The 21,391-nt window shown below is 39.1% G+C and overlaps 2 protein-coding genes across 4 annotated transcripts; both read left to right on the top strand.

The window, feature by feature from the left end:
* The first annotated feature begins 699 nt into the window (after positions 1–699).
* On the top strand, positions 700–13,265 carry cdh26.1 (cadherin 26, tandem duplicate 1). Its single transcript, XM_028994531.1, has 19 exons — positions 700–842; positions 2,257–2,301; positions 2,390–2,482; positions 2,641–2,796; positions 2,918–3,062; positions 3,220–3,392; positions 3,480–3,608; positions 3,710–3,892; positions 3,978–4,252; positions 4,952–5,094; positions 5,392–5,619; positions 5,805–6,026; positions 6,788–6,918; positions 7,064–7,132; positions 7,497–7,580; positions 7,724–7,768; positions 8,262–8,306; positions 9,120–9,191; positions 11,516–13,265. Exons 1-19 carry the CDS (start codon positions 801–803, stop codon positions 11,735–11,737), a joined length of 2,502 nt encoding a protein of 833 aa, XP_028850364.1. The 5' UTR covers positions 700–800; the 3' UTR covers positions 11,738–13,265.
* A 1,515-nt stretch (positions 13,266–14,780) lies between these two features.
* On the top strand, positions 14,781–21,258 carry cdh26.2 (cadherin 26, tandem duplicate 2). Of its 3 annotated transcripts, XM_028994534.1 has the most exons (17): positions 14,781–14,851; positions 14,951–15,074; positions 15,524–15,640; positions 15,921–16,070; positions 16,297–16,432; positions 17,086–17,258; positions 17,363–17,494; positions 17,939–18,121; positions 18,308–18,606; positions 18,707–18,849; positions 18,944–19,168; positions 19,299–19,520; positions 19,657–19,778; positions 20,028–20,108; positions 20,193–20,267; positions 20,399–20,482; positions 20,591–21,258. In XM_028994534.1, exons 3-17 carry the CDS (start codon positions 15,554–15,556, stop codon positions 20,819–20,821), a joined length of 2,343 nt encoding a protein of 780 aa, XP_028850367.1. In that variant the 5' UTR covers positions 14,781–14,851; positions 14,951–15,074; positions 15,524–15,553; the 3' UTR covers positions 20,822–21,258. The 3 variants fall into 3 exon arrangements, with proteins under 3 accessions (XP_028850367.1, XP_028850365.1, XP_028850366.1); XM_028994532.1 differs by lacking the exon at positions 14,781–14,851 and having other exon boundaries at positions 14,953–15,021; XM_028994533.1 differs by lacking the exons at positions 14,781–14,851; positions 14,951–15,074 and adding an exon at positions 15,095–15,204.
* Positions 21,259–21,391: the final 133 nt, after the last annotated feature.

Genomic DNA, 21,391 nt, shown 5'->3' with positions numbered 1-21,391 from the left:
TCAATTCCTTTAGTGTTCCTGTCATGTATCTTTCTGTTGCTTTTGCCAATTTAATTATGCTTTGAATAGCCTTTGCATGAGTTCTGCCTTTACCACTAGGTTGCTCCTCCTCCTCCAGTCTAAATGTTCCTGATCCGAGTCAGGATGGGCACCAACTCCTCCAGGGCATTTTATTTTCCAAGGCATTTTATTGATGCTATTATTAAATTCAGTAGCTGTTTACTTCCGCAAATACAATATAGTTACACAGTTAGGTGAGTTATTTCCCAGGCCATGAACCTATGGACAGCATTGTCCCCATACTGTCAAATATGCTTGGGATATTGTGGCTGAGTTGTGTTTGTTGTGTTTGTTCAATTCAGAATAGCAATTAACATAACAAGCTTAAGCTTTAGGCCTTTGTTTTGCTACTTGGGAATTTACAGTTGATCTCGAAGAATCTTGTGACATCTGAATTGTTCTGTATTTCAGATACGTTGAAACGGTCTCATTCCATAATGTACATCTGCGTGGACATGTCTGTGGAGGGTGAAAGCTCTTTTTGTTGTATAAAACTCAAGAACAAAACTGAGCACGGTTGTTCTGGTTCTCTGAAACTGGACACCTGAATAGAAGCTAACCACACCCTGCTATGTCACCCGAGGGTACTACGGCTTGTCAGGGTTCACATGCATGCATAAACACACCCACAAAGTCCCCTAGGCGTGCTGTGAACCAGAGAACATCCTTGTGGAAATGGATTGTGGGTAGGAGCACTGTCTCGGTTCTGACATTCGAAGACTAGAAGCCAAGTGGGGAGCATGGAGATGCGGAACCACGTCCTTTTCCTGATTTTGCTATGTGTAAGTGCAAAGCTGTTCGATATAATTCTAACTATTTAAAAATAATTGTAACACTTACTTTACCCGCCAGTTCTGCTTTGTAAAGAGAATATGCACCGTAAGCAGGTTCGGGGTGTTAGTTGTGGAAAATACATTACATTTACTTTCATATTCAATAAGATATGAAACATATGTTTTACTATGTGCTGTAGTGACTGTATATTTGAATTGTGATTGGTATACAATTCACACTGCCCTGAAATATATGGCTAATGCCTACTAGCATTGGAGTAAACAATGAAAGTAATGGGATTTAAGTTGTCTTAAAACATTGTAGTCCGATGTTTATAAAAATGCTTATGACAGCAATGCAACGATAGTGCACAAAACGCTGCAACACCAATAATGTAAAGATAGCATTCAGTCAGCTGTGATCAAACTGCTGCAACATCGTTTAATTCTTCTAATAATGCACATCCTGATAATCAACATTAATTCTCATGTAAAAATACAAGAGTCAGAATCCTTTATGTAATGGAAGCTATATTGTCCTGTGGGCATTTCAGGTTGCAATGCTACTGAAAGCCTGTTGGTTTGCACCTCATGCCTTGTCTTGTGTAACTATCTGTTCCCAAGATGGCCAGAAACTTACATTCTGCCTGTTTCACCCCCAGGGAGTTTTTTTAGATTCTGTCTGTGTGCCTGTGGCTCATTCCAGTTTCTATACTGCTCTATCATTGAATGCTGCATCTCAGAATCAGCCTGAACTTCTGTGCCTCCAATGAACTGCTTTTCTTTGGTTACATCTGGAATTCATTTACATTATATTCATAATAAAAATAAAAAAAAAACAAAACAAGCCACAGCAGCAGCCTCTTCAGCAGCATTTTGTTTTGAATGTATGGTTCACAACTGTGATTCATAACCCTGCTTGACTGATTGCTGAAGTATGCATGAGGTATTTAAAGCATTCTGACAAAACACACGAATACGCAATGTGTTTTTCTAAAAGAAAAAGCCCTCACCCCTGGACCCAAACCCACTTTAAAGTGTGCGTGGCTAACACGTTACCACAAAGAGTTTCACACCTCATCCCATCACATAAGGTGACTTTAACACGGCAAGTGTGGACATTATTTATTTGGACGTTTCCATGTGGACATCTTCATGTCCTGACTTCAGATCCCCAGGGTTATGTAATGGTCTTCTGTCTGATTGTGTTACTTTGCATTTGCATTACTGAATTCTTGAAGTCAATATGGCTTCTAAAACAAATCATTCATTTTGCTTCAGGAACCTGCATTATTAAAAGTCCATTGAGCTTTCAGACGTGTGCCTGAAAAGCAATGTCTTTTCAGCATGGATTTTTACATATTACATAAAAAAAATATTTCTATAATAACCTTTTTATAAAATTGTGTTTCATGTTAATCAGCTTTTTGTTTCGGCATGGAGCCAAGGAAGTGACCACGAGACAAAAGTAGGTACTTACCAAACCGTTTACAAAGCTGAACTTGCAAAGAGAGCTAAAGATCACTTAAGAAAGGGATGTTGGTTCTTTTATGAAGGGACTACTGAGGCGATTTAAAAGGCGATGGGTCCTGTCCACCATTGAATTAGAAGAAGAGAGTCCAGGACCTTACCCGAGAGAGGCCACCAAGGTGATGGAGCCCTTTTTAATGTTCAGAAAATAAACTAATAAATAGTTTTTTGGGGGGGATTATTTGATTCAATTGTTAATTTCTGTTTGTGCTTTGAACTCAGTTCTACTGAAGTAAAGTTATGTACATTAATTCTCTAATTCCTTTTGTTAAATTAGCTGTTCAATGACAGAAAGTTTGGTGATGAGCACCACTTTCGGATTAAGGGCATGGGTGTGGATCAGGAACCGATAGGAGTCTTCACCATCAACCCAAAAACTGGAGCAGTCATTGTACACAAACCAGTTGACAGAGAACAATACCCCACGTTCCTTGTAAGTAGAATGCTGTACATAAATATATTGATGTACCTGCTTTCTGTACTGAGTGATTCTACCTTAAAGAATCCTTGAATTTTGGAAGTTCTCACAGCTTCTTTTTGTTTTTGATTGTCAGATTGAATTTGATGTACTGGACACAAATGAACAACCTGTGGACAGAACACTTGCATTTAATGTGGCTGTTAAGGACATAAACGATAATCCTCCAAAATTTAACCCAGCCAACCTGGTGGCATCCGTGAAAGAGAGCATTTCTGAAGGTAAAATAATGTACATTTAATTATATACAGTAAAATGATGTATTGTAATATAATTATTGTATTAGTTTTCTACTTATGCAACATACATGTGTTAATGTATTATACTAGAGTAATACACCATTTCCAATGTAATCCAATGTAATTTGATTCATCACAGGTGAACTGCCAGTTAACCTACAGGCATATGACAATGATGAAGATGGCAACGATAACTCTATGTTTTCCATGAGGATTGTGTCTCAGACCCCACCCTCTCCTAAAATCATCCTAAAGACGGTGCCTGGTACCAAAATGAGCCAACTGGCCTACTCTGGCTGCTTTGACTTTGATGTGAGTGTCAAACTGATGATCAGTTTGAATATTCTTGTCAATTGATGTTAATTAAATGATGTTGTTCATAATATTTCTGCATTTCAGAAAGAAAAGATTTACAAAATATTGGTTGAGGCAAAGGACAAGGGTGTTCCACCTTTGTCCTCTACTACTACCATAACCCTCAACATTGAAGACTCCAACTCCCACCAGCCAATCTTCAAACAAAAAAGTGTGAGTTTGTCAAAATATTATATAGTATAGTCATTTTAAAACATTTTATGGAACCACTATTGGTTCAGACATTTATTTATTTATATTTTTTTCATTTTCAGTATGACACCAAAGTGAAAGAAATGGTAACTGGTGAAATTTTAAGAATACATGCTCTTGACAAGGACGCGCCAAATACTCCAGCATCACACCCCAAGTTCAACATAATCAAAGGAAATGAAGAAGGAAACTATATGATAGAAACAGACCCCAAAACTTTGGAGGGGGTTCTGACAGTTGTTAGGGTAAATACCACCCGCCAAAAAAGCAGTTTTTTTTCCGTTGTTGTTCCGTATGTTGTTATATCAGTGTGTTGTCTATGGTCTTCAGGGCAAGGATTATGAAAGGACTTCAGTGGTTAACCTGACCATATCGGTGGAGAATGAGGAGCCCTTTGTCTCTTGCAATAAATGGGTACGTGTGGCACCAGCGAACCTTCCGGCCCCCGAAACTGCAACCGTGACAGTCAAGATAGAAGATGTCAATGATCCGCCAGTGTTCGAGAAGACAAAGTTCAACGCCTATGAAAAGGAGGAATCAGCCCCTGGAAAAGTTCTTTACACTCCAAAAGTGACAGATGTGGATTCAGACATCGACAAAATCAGGTGTGTCACTGTTACACTAGGGTGGTGCTCAATAGATCAATTTTAGGATGTATGATTTATTTTTGGTATGTAGGAAATATCGGTTTTCCTGTTCCTTGTATGGGGTGGAATGATTATGCAACTTACATCTTAATTATTTTTAAAATACAAGAATTTATCATATGGTGAATATATATATATATGTGTATACACACACACACACACACTTTGGCTTGTTCACCATCAATAACCCATTATGTACAAATGTTTCAAATTATGATCTTGTTATTTTCAGTAATTTATTCAATCCAAAAGACCTTCTTGGCTTGTGTAAAACTACATTTTCCTTTCTGAGATCTTCATAGAGAACCTTGATCCCTTTTTTTCTGTGTATTTCTGAGTGTCAGTTCAGTGTCAAACAAACCAATTTCAAACATAATCACTACTGAGAACTTAATAGTGCTTGGCCGGCTCAAGTTTAAATCATTTGTATTCACCATTAAATATTTAAAAGTTTAAGTAGATGTATGTACATATTTGAGCCTTTCCTCTCATGACGTTATTACCAAATAACCAACAGAAGTCCACATGTAATAATGTTTTCTTACACCATATGATAAATTCTATTTGATAAAGGAAAATGTCTTCGCTTGTTGTTGTTCTAAATTCACTTGACTGTGTAATAGTTCCTTGACATCTTTGCTGTGTTAACATTTGAAGGTATGAGCTTGTGAATGATAGTGCTCATTGGCTGACCCTCGATAAGAAGACTGGGGCTCTAACCACAGCGAAAAAGATGGATCACGAATCCCCATTTGTCCATGATGGCATTTACACTGTCAAGGTCCTGGCAATAGACAACGGTGGGTGGATTAAGGTGCTCTTCAGAAACTCATTGTTTTGTCATTGATTTTGCATCTTAAATGCTCTATGCAGCCAACATTAATTACAATTCAATTAAAACATTCATTAGTGAATGTTTGCGTGAGTAGCACAGTAGGGTAAAGCAAGATTTTCCAGAAAAATACCCAATATGTTTCCAAGCAGTAACAATGTTGTTTGTGCTGATTTGTAATGCATTTTTTCTCTCTCTCTCTCTCTCCATATTTCTGCTCAGGAAACAAATTAATTTAATGTGTGTCTATGTGTGTCTCTCACAGGGGAGCCGCCAGCCACAGCCACCAGCACTGTGTACATCCATCTGGGAGATATTAACGACAACGCGCCAGTCCTGCTCAACAACAACACCATCATGTGCGCCAACAAGGTAAATGGCGTTAACATCTCTGCAATGGACAGTGACGACGCCCCCTACAGTGGGCCCTTCACTTTTTCCGTTGGAGGTGACGAGGACCTGAAGAAACGGTGGAAATTTGACCCTGCCACGGGTGAGCAAACGCAAATACGACTGTTCTTGTGCGATGCCCTTTGTGTCACTGTTTAAAATACACCGCCATCAGTTATTTGTATCGGAGGTACTTAGTTTGTCAACTGGCCCCTGTCCGTTCAGATAAAAAGCATGTAGGTCTGATTTTTTGCTGATGATGTCCATGTTTTTTTTTGTGTGGAGAAGGTGTGAACACCACTCTGTACAGTTTGAAGAGCCTGGCCTTTGGAAACTATGAGGTGCCACTGAAGATCATGGACCAGCAGAACAAGGCGGGAGAGAGCATGCTCCTGGTGACGGTGTGTGACTGTGGCTTGGGACATCATTGCCGTCAACCTTTGCCCACTGCCACCCGCCTGAGTGGACCTGGAGTTTCAACCCTGATTGTGGGTTTGCTGCTGCTTTTACGTAAGTGTCGTGACTAATGTTGTGCTGGGATGCATCAAACACAATTTACTTTACTTTTCCCACAAACTCTGATGTTTCGTGCATTCCAAATTCAGCATACCTTGAAAGATTTTTTTTGAGAAAGCTTTTATTCTTGCACAAGGAGACAAGTCAACACGGCGGTACAGGATTGTCTGGAGAGGAACAGGGAGTCTGTTCCTTTTATACAGTAGATATTAGAAGACAGTACAAGTACAGAGAGAGTGAAACTTTCTATTTTCTGTCAGCATTTCTTGGTGTTGATGGTTGTAAACAGGTTCTACAAGAGATCTTAAGTGTTGCCTTTCTGCAAGGCTACACTCTTGAAACCTTCAAGGTTTTTTTTTTAAGGTTCAGGCAGAAAAAAATATGATTAATGTCACAATCATGTATGATTAAATAGCTGGTAATATACTAGTTGCTATTTAAATTAATGGCATTTGGCAGACCTTATACTAGTTAGCAGACCTATATACTAGTTAAAAATATATAGTTGCAGGAAATAAATGATTACAGTAAATGATTATCTGCTTAAATTGATATTAAAGAAGAAAGGATAACATAACATTTCCCCAACATTGTGTGTAACTTTGATATTACATTATATTTCATACACCTTTTTTTTGTTATTTAATCATAAATAAATATATTCACAGAGGAAAAGAACTGACTAGTTTCTACCATGATCGCAATTGAAAAAGTTTCACGTTTGGTGTGTTCTGCTCTCTGTGCTTTTCTGGCAGTGCTGCTATGCCTCATCTTTCTGTGTGAGTGTGGGGCGAAGGAATTCCAGCACATGCCTGTGAGTCTGCAGGACGAGGGCCACCAAACCCTCATCAAATACAACGAGGAAGGAGGCGGTTCTGCCTGCAAGGTGTGTGTGTGCGTGCGTGCATGTACATACATGCATACATGAATGTGGTACTTGGCAGCTCGCTCAACAAAATGTGCATAAGCCTGAGCTTAAATCTGTCACTTTTCTCTCATGCATCACACCCCTGATTTCTGTTGTTCCTTAGGCAGAACCTGCTCTCCTCATGAGTCCTGACTTTGCAGTGACAGATGGAATAAAGCAACATGGCTTGCAGGTTAGCCATCATGCCCCTATGGGGTTATTGGTATTTTGATAGTAACCATAATACAATATCATCAAAGGCCACTTTGCAGCATGTGATGCAAAGAGTAAACTGTAAAATGGGAGGTCTTCTTTAATCAGATAATCCAGAAAATCCAAATGCCAAGAGCATTTGTGCAAAAATATATATTCTATGGTGGTGGTGAAGCCAAGAGCAACATGTCACTGGAACAGCATTGTACTTGGTGGTTTGGCAAGTGTTTTTGTGCGTGTCTGTGCCTGCTCACTACTGCTTTTAAACCAAGTTACTGTACACCACTTGCTAAAGCCATCTGCCAACTTTGCTTTGACTAATTATTTCACTTTTCCTCTGCCAGATGGCACAAATGTCAGCCCATAGCATCAAAGGTGACATGCAAGAAGACACTTTTGACATGTTCAGAAGCCAGAGGCAAAGTTTTGTAAGTAAAGGGCACTTCTCAACGGCCCAGTATATTTTCCAAAAGAAAAAGAAAGCATTTAAATTATCTGCATTAGTGTCTGAATTATTCTTCATCCAATAATATTTGATAGCTCCGCCTACTTATTAATCTCATTTTCACAGGAAGCACAAACCAATGGAGCGTTTCAAGGCTATGGGCAGAGCCCGGTGAGTGACAGTAATTTGAAGAAGACATGCTGGACATGCAAAAACGCTAAAAGCCCTGAACTCTTCGCCTATTTGCCATACATAACATCTCATGAACACCGGACCGTGCAGCCACAGACCAGAATTACTAACATAGTTTGACAAATACTGCAACCGGTTTACGTGTTTGTCCGGTGTTAGTGTTGACACCACCAGGTTTGAACTACTGCAAACAAAGGCAAGTAAGGGCGGAGGAGCCCGAGGTGTTTATGCTGATTGAGTCAGGTTGTAAAGTACAGACACATTCTCACCTGAGAAATCACGTGTTTGACAAGTAAGAGCTGGTTAGACAACAGCCACTTCAATCAGATTTCTTTGTAATTGCATATTACACTTCCATCATTATTGTGCACTTAAGTTAATTATAGACAACAACTAAGACGTGTGTGAGGTTTTCTGGATGGGAAACAGGTTGGACTCGAGAATTCCTGATGTTTGTTGTGTTGTTTCTTAGGCACAGTACCAAGCCTGGAACTCATTCCGGAGTAACACCATGAGGGTAAGTCCTAACAAACAGAGAGAGAGATACCTGGCCTACTGCTTCCGGTACTAGAGTGGAAAGTTTGTGTTTGGCTCACCCTGCTGGTCGATTCTGCTAATAAACCCTCTTTGTTGAGTAAAGTACATTTACATTTACAGCATTTATCAGACGCCCTTATCCAGAGCGACTTACAATCAGTAGTTACAGGGACAGTCCCCCCCCGGAGCAACTTAGGGTTAAGTGTCTTGCTCAGGGACACAATGGTAGTAAGCAGGACTTGATCCCGGGTCTTCTTGTTCATAGGCGAGTGTGTTACCCCTAGGCTACTACCACCCCACTTGTCACTAGTATTGTCCATTTCCATTTACAGCATTTATCAGACGCCCTTATCCAGACCGACTTACAATTAGTAGTGACAGGGACAGCAACTTAGGGTTTAGTGTCTTGCTCAGGGACACAATGGTAGTGTAGTAAGTGGGATTTGAACCTGGGTCTTCTGGTTCACAGGTGAGTGTGTTACCCACTAGGCTTCTACCACCCATTTGTCCACGTGTCCATTTGTCCACATTTGAGTAAATACATTTATAGTATTTGTGAATAGTTTTTTTGTTTGTTTTGCCCTTGTTATTTTGTTCTCGGTTACTATGAGTACAAATGATTTAGTCTTGTTACTTTAATCTTGTCATAATAATTTGGTTTTATTGTGTTACTTGCTTCTGTTGTATGCTATCTGTTACCTGTGTGCTATTTCCCAAACTTCAGCAGTAGTTTTCCATTCAGCAGATCTGTGGCAGTCACATGAGTCTCCTTTTTCATTTGTTCATGTCTTAGAACGGATCAGCAACATTTTCCAGGTCCATCAACATGATGTCTGCACGGTACCTAGAAGATCACCTTGGCAGAGTAAGAAATGACCACTGCTTGTTGCCCAGTTTCCAGTGTTTTGGTTCACAGTGAATAAAATCAATTTAAAAGGTCACATTCTTATTTTTAAGTTCACAATTCCAGACATTATCTACATCATATGTTCCTTAACATAAGATATTTCATCATTCATATCTATTTATTTTTTTATTCATTTATTTTTATTTGATAAATTCATGTTTTAGTGGCAGCTAAAGAAGTATATCTCCGCCTGACATTGACTAATGGTAGCGAATGTTTCACTGGCTATAAAAGTGTTTTAAAAGTTAATACTGGTAGAAGTTTTATTATACAGTGGGGCAAAAAAGTATGTTCATCATAGATATACCTCAACTATGAGAGACAAAATGAGAAAAACAATCCAGAAAATTACGTCTTCTGATTTTTAAAGAATTTATTTGCAAATTATGGTGGGAAATTAGTATTTTGTCACTAACAAATAAGCAAGATTTCTGACTCTCACAGACCTATAACTTCTTCTGTAAAAGGCTCCTCTGTCCTGCACTCATTACCTGTATTAATGGCACCTGTTTGAACTCATTATCAGTATAAAAGACACCTTTCCACAAGCTCAAACAGTCACAGTCCAAACTCCACTGTGTAAGGACACCAGAAAGAAAATTGTAGACCTGCACAAGGCTGGGAAGACTGAATCTGCAATAGGTAAGCAGCTTGGTGTGAAGAAATCAACTGTGGGACCAACTATTAGAAAATGGAAGACATTCAAGACCACTGATAATCCCCCACGATCTGGGGCTCCACACAAGATCTCAAAATGATTACAAGAACAGTGATCAACAATCCCAGAACCACACGGGGGGACCTAGTGAATGACCTGCACAGAGCTGGGACCAAAGTAACAAAGGCTACCATCAGTAACACACTACGCCGCCAGGGACTCAAATCCTGCAGTGCCAGACGTGTTCCCCTGCTTAAGCCAGTACACGTCCGGGCCTGTCTGAAGTTTACTAGAGATTTGGATGATCCAGAAGAGGATTCGAGAATGTCACATGGTCCGATGAAACCAAAATAGAACTTTTTGGTAAAAACTCTACTTGTCGTGTTTGGAGGAGAAAGAATGCTGAGTTGCATCCAAAGAACACCATACCTATTTTGTAGTATGGGGGTGGAAACATCATGCTTTGGGGGTATTTTTCTGCAAAGGGACCCGGACGACTGATCCGTGTAAAGGAAAGAATGAAAGGGGCCATGTATCGTGAGATTTTGACCCCCTTCCATCAGCAAGGGCATTGAAGATGAAACGTGGCTGGGTCTTTCAGCATGACAATGATCCCAAACACACCACCCGGGCAAAGAAGGAGTGGCTTTGTAAGAAGCACTTCAAGGTTCTGGAGTGGCCAAGCCATTCTCCAGATCTCAACCCCATAGAAAATCTTTGGAGGGAGTTGAAAATCCATGTTACCCAGCGGAAGCCCCAAAACATCACTGCTCTAGAGGAGATCTGCATGGAAAGACTTACAGAAAACGTTTGACCTCCGTCATTGCCAACAAAGGGAATATAACAAAGTATTGAGATGAACTTTTGTTAGTGACCAAATACAAATTTTCCACCATAATTTGCAAATAAAGTCTTTAAAAATCAGAGGATGTGATTTTCTGGATTTTTTTTTCAAATTTTGTCTCTCATAGTTGAGGTATACCTATGAGGAAAATTACAGGCCTCTCTCATCTTTTTAAGTGGGAGAACTTGCACAATTGGTGGCTGACTAAATACTTTTTTGCCCCACTGTATAAAAAAAATAGAAAATAGAAAAACAGGTTTTGCTCGGGTGTTGTGTGAGAATATCCCTGAACCGTGCCCCTTTACCATGATGATGCAGATCCATTTGATTGCCCAACGCTTTACGCACCACTGCTTGTCAAACAGAGTAGCATTTTTTTCATATTGTGGGTAGTTCATACAAAATAGATGGTATTAATTATGTCAACATGATGGATGGGTATTAGACGTTATGGGTGTATTTATTCAAGGTATACTTCAAACAAAGAGGCCTGCAAGAAATGGCTTGCACGGTCTTATAACATACATTGTGGCAATTTAATGCAACATAAGAATGCCACAAAATTTATGATAGATTTTGGCATCAAATGCAGAGACGAGACAAATCCGTATCTCAGATGTTGATGCCAAATAAAAGAATTTGACTTCTTAATTCCTTGAGTTAAGAAAGTGTATTTTTTTCCTGAATTCAGATTATTCATGGAATAAAATAGTCATTTCAATCTGGAATAGATTGTAAAACAGATGAAACCCATATTTTATGCATTTTTTTGCTCTGCAGAGAGCTGTGTATGCTGTTGGGGCGGATCCAGCAGACTACCCTGTGTTCCAGCCACATGAGTATGCGTATGAAGGCAGTGATAGCAGGTGCCATTCCCTGGACGAGCTGTCGCTAAGCAACTGCGGAGACGATCTGGACTTTCTCCAGAACCTTGGCCCAAAGTTTAACGCCCTTGGTGGAATATGCCAGCAGCACCTGGACAAAAAATCTGCAAAGCACTAAAATAACAACAGACTTTTTTTACATTTCTGGAAGGGAACATTATCTCTACACCCAGTGCAACTATTGTGGATGTTTCAACACAGTACCTTTGCACTCAGAATCTCATGGATACGTGCCTTTACTGTCAACATAAAGTGTTACTTTTTTATGCTGAAGGACATTCAGACTACATGATAACGGTGGATTTAGACTTCAAGTTGCATTGAATCTTCTGACGACTCCTGTGTGGGGGGTTAGTTTTGAGCAATAAAAAAAGACATTCGGAATCGCGTGTGTTACATTGCTCCTCAGGTATGCCTTCCAAGACACACCTTCCTTTTGAGTGACAGGACCATGTACAAACATGAAGCAAAGAGTTTCAAAGTCCTCTTATCAAAACTACAGTGAATACAGCACAGGGTAAATATGTGAAAAAATGCATTTTTTAAAAACTATTTGGAGTTAAAACTGCCATTGTATATGCATTTATAAGACTGGTTTTGTGGGTTCAAATCATGTCCTTACTGCTCTAGAGTAAGCAAAAGATTTTTTGGTGAATTTTGTGAAGAATTTGGTTTGCTGATGCTGCCTTAAAAACCACACTGTTGTGTTTTTGTATGGATATAGTTATTGAAAAAATCATTAAGAATTTGGTATCCAGTCTATTAGTATATAATTCTACAACTTGTGTGCTTTATGTTATCGTGGTCAAAAGTAGTGTGTTTTATTCATGTTGATGGTTTTAATGGAAAAAAAATGCATTTGCGTTCCTCACATTTCCTTTTATTTACACAAGCTTTTCCATCATTGGCATGTGAACTAAATAATTTATTTATCCATACAAGAAGACACTTTTGACATGTTTGTTGGGCATCAGTGCTCTTACTTACTTTAAATTCAAGTGTCAGGGTGAAATTTCCTTTTTGTAACATACTGACCCTCAGATCGGTTTAGTTCCTGGTGTTCTGTTTTCTCCACTGGCTTCACTTCCTGTCTGGTCACACTCTGCACCACCTGATTTTCTACTTTCTCTAGTGTCTAGTGTTGTTGTGTTTAAATGTACTTTCTGCCTAAAGAATTTTGGGTAGACAGCAGAAGAGTAGAATATTTTTTAGGATTTAAAGTTAGAGGATGGTCTTCACTTCACTTTAACCTCCATGTACAAATGCAATATAAACAGGGAAAGAAAAGCCTTTATTTTAATAAAACATTGATGACTTCCTTCCTGAAAACCTAATTAAATGTATTAGCCTAATAACATAATTTATGTACTCTGTTAATAATTTCTATGTGTTTCACACGTACATGTCTGGAAGAATGAAAAGTTAATGACACATTAATTTGCATATATTTTACATACATGCATTTTACATTATAGTCATCATATTCAGATGTGCTTCACCTGATTGCATTCATTTACCACACATTGATTATCTCTGTATTTTTTATAACTTAATGGAACACTTACTCATCCATTTTTGGTAATAATTGTGTGCACAAAGCCATTTGAGCCCATTGGGAATTGATTAAAAAGTGGTATAAAAATAAATGGGCTGAATATTAATAATATTTTTATTATTATTACTTATTCATTTATTTTACTCACTCGTGATGTAGACATCATCTCAGTGGGATATGTCTTGTTTTGTCAGAACATTTTTTCCTCCAGTTCTCTGGAATAAAACTGCCGCTGCACATTCTACTGTCATACTGTCGGATGTTGGGGGAGGTGCGGTTGAGTCAGGATGCTGATTCACAATGTAGACTCAGCAATACAAAGGAAATGGATTTCAGTTGAAACTGGGCAGCTATTACGTGGAAGTTAATTAAATACATAACAGTGGTGACCTAGCTGTTGAGGAAGCGGCCCCCATAATCAGAAGGTTTCCAGTTCGAATCACGATCCGCAAAGGTGCCACTGAGGTGCTGCTGAGGTTAAAAAGCAGAGGTTAAAAGCAGAGGACACATTTCATTGTGTGCAGTGTGTGCTGTGCTGTGTATCACAATCACTTCACCTTCAGTTAACATTTAAAATTTTTGGTTTGTGTCCCTGTGCTAGATAGGGGGACTGTCCCTGTAACTACTGATTGTAAGTCACTCTGCTAAAATGCCATAAATTATAACCTAAATATTATAAATACTTAAAATGTCACGCCAGGGGACAGAGGACCAGATGCACGTGTAAAACAGACAGAAAATTAAAGGGATGAGGTCCCAAACAGGCAAGGTAACAGCAGACCAGACAGAGAACAGATGTCAGAGTGGTTTTAGGGTTGAATACTTGGAGTCAGAAGGCAGGTGAAGGTGACCGTGGGCAGAAAGGCTGAGGGTGTGAAATGAAAATAGTTAAATATGAAATGTAATCAATTTAAATTACATAAAAAACACAAATAGATGCACACTGTGAGAAAATGTCATGCCACACAAAGAAGAAATGGATTTATATCTGCTCATCTTCCATTCAAACTTTAGAACATATCTCACAAACTAATATGTTTCACATACATGCAAAATAAAGCTCGAATCTCTATTTAATAACTGTAGATTTACAGGATCAACTAGTGACTACTCTTGTCAAACAGCAGAACAGTACAGGAAATGATTGTTCTAAAAAGGCAGGGGATACCGATGAGTTATTTTCACGCGTACGGCAGTGTTCCAAATTTGTCTATTCGCTTAGGATGCTTCCAGAACTTGTTCCAGCGTGCTTAACATTGCACTGCTGAATAAACATGACCAAACCCTTTAGTCAATGTAGAGCCCTAGAATGGAATATTCCTCAGACTTTCTGCTGGTTTCTTCAGGGTTTCACTAGAGTGACACCTTGTTTTCAGAAGACATGGTTTTTGAGAGACAGGTTTGTGGTGTACTTATACATGCATTAGGCTGCAAAAGAAACAGTGTATACACACACACAGACACATTTTTCATCCTGTGATAATAAATCTAATGAAATAAAACTACCATAAAAATAAAAAGAATCATCAGTGATTTTGATGGGCATATATGCAACAAAAAAAAAACTCTGAGTGAAAATATATCCTCATGTCTTATTGCATGTAATTGGTCTGCACTGAGCACCAGACGGAGGTAGCTGTGTGTGGTTTGTCTGGATTCCCATGAACGTAATCTCAGGTAATTAACCAAACAGATTAGAGAGATGTACTTCTTTCATTTTTGTCCTTTTCGTTTATAATCCTATGCCTCTGTCAGTCTGCTGATCTTTTTCTTCAGGCTCTGCAACCATGGTGCACAGGAGCTTTCCAGTGGCCAATCAGGACAGGAGAAAAAGCAGTCAGTGTGGGGTAGGAGGGGTTGATTTTGACGACACCACACAACCCAAATAAAGCTCTTCCGCGTAAGCAGTCCCTCCTGCTCACTGCTGTGTCCACTATAGTTAGTGTCCTGGAGGAGATTTTCTTTAAAACTGGACTAATTTTTAATCTTTGAGTAAAATGACAACCCCTTTATATCTCATACTCATAATGGTAAGCCAATGTTGTTATTATGATTATGATAATGATAATTATTAGTGGTAGTTGTTGTTGTTGCAGTTTTACCTTGAAAAATTCTACTTTTGATAACTACTTTGATTACTACTTTTGAACAAGTGAAGACTAGGACTGGAGAAGTAAAAGGCCACTTATTGTATGACATGGGTCTCCAACACCTCCTTATCGGACTGCTGCTTCTTTAGTCAATATTATACAGGAAACATAAATTTGGTACAGATTGAATTAAAATATAAGTAAAAGCAAGCATACTGTCTGAATATACTATCTGCATGCTGACCCTTTGTGTTGATAGGGACTTGCTGGCGCTGCCTCGTCAGGAGGCATGGTCCGTCAGAAACGAGCCTGGATCATTGACTCCTTCAAGATTGAAGAAGAGTATCCTGGTCCCTTTCCTTATGTGCTTGGACAGGTGAGCTTCACAGACAACTGGGTTGGCGGATGTCTTTGTTGTTCTAAGTTCACTGTGCGAACCAGGATGTCTGCATCTGCTTTGCTCTCCACATCTGTGTATTTATTTTTGAGATGTTTCTAAAAGTATTCTGAATAATGGTTTGTACCTTGGTGCTTGCATACTTGCTCGGCATTGGATGAGAAGGTTGAATTGGAATGTGATGATAGGTCTCTGATGTGATGAACAAAGTTACAGCCTTCAGTGTTAAAATGACTATGTGAAGTGTATATGCTTTCAGATTAATGTGGTGGAAAAACAACTGCAATCATTTTTAATCCATGGAAGTGGTGTGGATGAGGAGCCACTGGGTGTCCTTGCTATCAATCAAGTTACAGGCACAATAAGTGTGCTGAAGAAAGTTGACTTTGAGACCTGCAGAATGCTAAAGGTAAGCTACATATTTTCTGAATTTGCATATTTATGTAGTTGTAGTTCTAAAAAAGTGATCCGTAGGAAATATATTAGTAATGGTAAATGACACTGATTATTTTGCATATATTCATGATGAGCAACGAAGCACAAAGAAATTCAAAAGATAGAAAAATATGACGCTTGAGAGAAAATGCAAATAAATTATGCCACCTAATTTATTCTTTTACCATTTATGGCTAAAGCTTAGGTTTGAGGCCTTGGACCCAGACGGCAAAGTGAACACAAGGCTGGGAGTTGAGGTGCTCATTACAGACGTGAATGACAATGCACCTACTTTAGCAAATTTTGAAATAAGCCTGGATGAATCAAAACCTCAAGGTGAGTGATATTGGCCATCGGTATCGACCCACAGTTCAGTTACGTTTTAACAATGAAGATTTTCCTCGTGCAAACTTCACAAAAACAAACAAGCCGTGTTCTGCGTCGGCCACATGTTGTCCTAATAATGACGGTTTCCAAAATGTGTCTGGCTGTAGCGCATTGAAGTGTAAAGTGTCACAATGCATGTGTACATGAAATATCCCTGCAGCATTACCGTGGTACGACTGAATTAAGTTGAGTTAAGTGTTTGGCAAATCACAAAAACAGGCTTACAAGCAAAACCGATATGTTGCAATCTTCTGCCACACGAAAACCAAAGTTCTTAAAGAATTGCTTACCAAGTAGCTCAGTTAAATGGACGGTTAAAACTGTATTGTGTGTCCTAAGACCTCAGGCACACATTGCACATGCGATACGCTGTGAATGTTACACACGCCTATAAAGCAGAAAACCCAAGTTCAAGAACTCACTTTTTACCATTGTGTCCCTGAGAAAGACACTGAACTCTGAGTGTCTCCCAGGGGACGATCTCTGATGCTACTGTAACTGCCCATGGATAAGGGTGTCTGATAAATGCTATAAATGTAAAACATGCATCATTTTTGCAGTGTTTGCAGTCTCTTAACTGCTAAGTTATCATTCATCCTCAGGCTCTGAAGTGATCATTGTGAAAGCAGAAGACAAAGATGACAACAAATCTCCTAATGGAACCTTCACCCTGCGCATTGTTTCAGTCACTCCTGAGGACCGGGATGTTGAGTTCTTCTTAGAACAGAAAAAAGAAGGTGGAGTGATCATGTTCAAAGGATGTTTGGATTATCAAGTGAGAACAGCAGCGTTATGCTGCCAGACAATTTATTTGTACAATTACTAATGCAATACATATGATACCATTTTAACAAGCGGCGGGCCCTCTTCTCTGTTTAGAGGGTTCAGAAATACATGATTCTTGTTGAGGCCAAGGACCATGGGCCTAAGGTGCAACTTTCAAGCACAGGCACAGTCGTAGTAAAAATCCGTGACAAAAACAACCATCAGCCTGAATTCACAGGCCAGGCTGTAAGTGAAAACCAGTTTTTCATATTCTGTGTGGTGAAACCTTGTTGACACGACTGAAAAGAAAAAACCGAGCTGCCTGATGTGGTTTTACAAACAACAAAAAAAGAACTGGCATGCTCAGAATGTCAAAACTATTAATCAGAGTTACCCCACAGGTCTATGTCTCTTATTATGGTTTCATTTTAACCTAATTTGGCAAAAATTGGCAAACAGAGTAAGACGATAGTGTACAATGTAGCAACATTAAAAAGGATGTATTAAAAATCAAAAACATCGCTTCATGTAACTATATGGTGTATAAGTTCACCCCAGACAAGCGTAAAACGTAACAGTTATGTTTTGTTTTAGTTTCGTTTTTAAAAACATGAGTAATTTTGGAGATTTAATGCAGATGTTCATGGGTAAGATTTCAAGTTCATCATGCTGCTTCCCTTCTCTCCTCAGGGCCCTATTCATGTGAAGGAAAGGGAACAGGGTATTGATGTTTTACGACTGTCGGTCATGGACAAAGACGAAAAGGGAACGCCAGCCTGGAGGGTTAAATATAACGTTCATGGAGACACAGATGAAAATTTTAAAATCACAACTGACCTGGAAACCAATACAGGGATTCTAACTCTTAAAAAGGTACGCTAAATTATTTTATCAGAGTAATTCATTAGTACTCAATGTTTAATCTCAAATGATAAAAATATAGTTACAATATAAATTGCCTCCGTTTTTCTAACACTGAAAGATAAAATTCAAGAAAATTCCTAGGACAGATTTCTCATTAACGTTCATGAAACACACAATAGTTTTCTGTTTCTCCAGGGTTTGGACTTTGAGAAAGGTACAGTGAGAAACATATCGGTCTCAGCAGAGAATGAAGAGCCCTACTTTTCATGTCAGGTGAAAAGTCGTCCAGAAAAAGGTTTATGGGATGTGAAGGTCATTAAGGATTTGGAGTCCAAAACCATTCCCCTCACTTTTGCTATTGACGATGTAAACGACCCACCCATATTCAACCCCGATGTGAAGAGTGTGACAGTGAATGAGAACACACCCATAGGGGCTTTCCTGGAGAAGTTCACTGCTGTGGACCCTGACATAACTTATTCTAACCAATTTCAGTAAGGACAACAGTCAATTTGAGGAAAATTCATATAGCCAAATGTGCTGAACAATTTTGTCCCATTGTTGAGGTTAATTATTTTTTTTTTTTATCTTTAGCTACCAGCTTGGAGACGATCCCAACAGCTGGGTATCTGTGGATGCCAAGACTGGTGAAGTCACCACAGTTAAAGTCCTGGACAGAGAAGGCCCTCATGTGAATGACAGTGTTTACGTTGTAACCTTACTAGCGGTTGATCATGGTAAATAAGTCATTTTTATTCCTTTTTCATTTCAAATTCCATGTTCCATTCTTGGCCCCCTGATCGATGTCCCTTTGCTTCTCCCAACTGTCAGGTAGTCCACAGATGACGGCCACTGGCACACTCAGCATTTTCCTGATGGACCAGAATGATAACGTTCCCCAGCTGAACAGTAGCAGACTGTACATGTGCCTGTCGGATGAACCCACTTCAGCCAACATCTCTGCTTATGATCTGGACCTGCCGCCGTATAGCTACCCTTTCCACTTTGAACTGGTCGGAGACACCACAAATAAATGGAAGGTTGACCCTTCATATGGTACAGTAAAAAGATCATGCATATACCAAAAGAAAATGCATACATTATAAAATGCATACATTATATATAAAATGCAGACATTATAAAAACAAAATAAAACCTAATATACAGCCTTTCTTTCCTTAAACAGGGACCACAGTAAGTCTCGTGAAAGAGAACATGGTTTTCTCTGGACATCACATGCTGACACTGAAGATCTCTGATAGCCAGGGGCACTACGCCTTGCACAACCTGTCTGTCACTGTATGTGACTGCGTGGCCTCATCCAGCTGCCTTGTTCGCATGGCCTCATCAGCTAGGCTAGGTGGTGGTGCATTTGGAATAATCGCCCTGGCACTGCTGCTGCTGCTGGGTAAGAGTAGTCTCTAAATGTTGTGATAAGATCACAGTCATTAGCAAGTATTATATATGCAGATGTATTGATCTCAAGGCAATTGAAAGGTGAAGATTCAAAACAATATGCATTTTTTCTGTGTCTGTTTTCATAGTTGTACTGCTGCTTGCAAGTTTAATCACTTGTAAAAACAAGAAAAGCTTCATCCCATTTCAGGAAGAAGGCAACTATTATCAAAATAGTTTTAATACCGAAGGACCTGGAACTGACTGCAAGGTACAGTGGTTTCCCTGAGCAAGTTGTGTCACTAGCACCCATGGGGTGTCTGAGTAACACACCTGCTTATGAACCAGAAGACAATAAAGTCACAGGTTCAAACTCCACTGTGTCCCTAAGCAAGACACTTGCTCTAGATAAGGGGGCCTAATAAATATCGTTAATGTAAACATTAGAGATACTGTTTAGTTATGACCAGTGATGGGATGTTCCGTGAGACACAATTTTTGATTGTTTATGATTTCACAGGTAGAGGCGCTCAGTCACTTGGTCTACACGGACACATCGCACATGCAGAACCCCAACACTTCAGCACTGGATAATAAAATGGTGAGCGTGAGCAAGCTTACACTGATTTCATCTAAAATTGTACATATACAGCAAATGACAAACGATCAGAATGATTTTCCACAGAATGTCCCTTCCTATGCCATGTTTGGAGGTCACGCTGGTTTCAGAAAGGTCACAACTCATTCTCTTGTGAGGAAGGTAATTCTGTTCTAATCAGCTTTACATTTACGGCATTTTAATTTGCTGGCATATGTTCCATTATTAAAGGTCATGGTCTATTATAAAACATTTTTTAAGTCTATAGTATTATTTTTGCTCATCCATTTTAGGAATCAATGATGAGCAAGCTCCATGCTGAAGGTGCATTTGAAGCCACGTCGCTAGACATAATGGTGCAATGGGCAATTCAAAATGTTAGTAAAGATATTCAAACTATATGAAATCTGTATGATACAACAAATGAAAATTGTTTCCAAAAACTGTCATTTAATAAAACTGCCCACTCTAATTCTTCACCTTAGAGCCTGCAAAAACTCCGGAGTTCAAGTGACAGGCTTGACTATGAGCCACATGTCTACGCTCTAGAGGGGGAGAAAGATTCCTCAGACCCCGAGTTGGATCCCATCCCTATTCTGGAAAATGAATTCAAAACAGACCTTCTCCAGGACCTGGATCTCAAGTTCACAAAACTTGCATCCATTTGTAAACCAGGACAGAGTTTTCCATATGCATTGCAGAACTCAGATGGTTGAGAGGCCTTGAGCTTGAATCCTCTTCTCTAGACCAGCAGATGTCCTAGGAAATGGCTCTGCGGGCAAATTTTTGACTGAGAATATTCTGCTGAAATCACAAGGGTTATTGTGTATAAAATGTCAGAAAGTGGCATGTAATTCAGGAAGATAACTGCCTTCCTTAAACAACCTATGATGAAGGTGACATTCTCAGATTTAACTTTGTCGTTTTAGGTCCTGTGAAGACTGTTGTACCTGACAGTGCCTTAAAGGTTAACTGTGAAGTGTGTAATCCTGTAATAAGAGGGGAATAATTGAATGTCCTGTTCATAGAATATGAGATAAACAAATGCATGTAAATGAGAGTGTAAAGGGATGTTAGAGGTTCAGGGGGAAATAAATTATTTATATGATGTTGTGTGTTATAGTGAAGCACAAGGAGGACAAGGAGCAGTGGCTGGGTTAAATATGTACAGATGTCTAATTTTTGTAATTAAAAATATTAAAAAAAAAAAAAATTGTATTCTTCTCTGTTTTTTTCCTTAAATTTGTAATTCCATCATTCAACATCATTATTCTCAACCAATTAAA

Source organism: Denticeps clupeoides, chromosome 10 (assembly GCF_900700375.1).
Source record: "Denticeps clupeoides chromosome 10, fDenClu1.1, whole genome shotgun sequence".
NCBI classification, from domain to species: Eukaryota; Metazoa; Chordata; class Actinopteri; order Clupeiformes; family Denticipitidae; genus Denticeps; species Denticeps clupeoides.
Note: the sequence above shows the minus strand (reverse complement) of the source record. Positions and strands in the feature narration are given on the sequence as shown.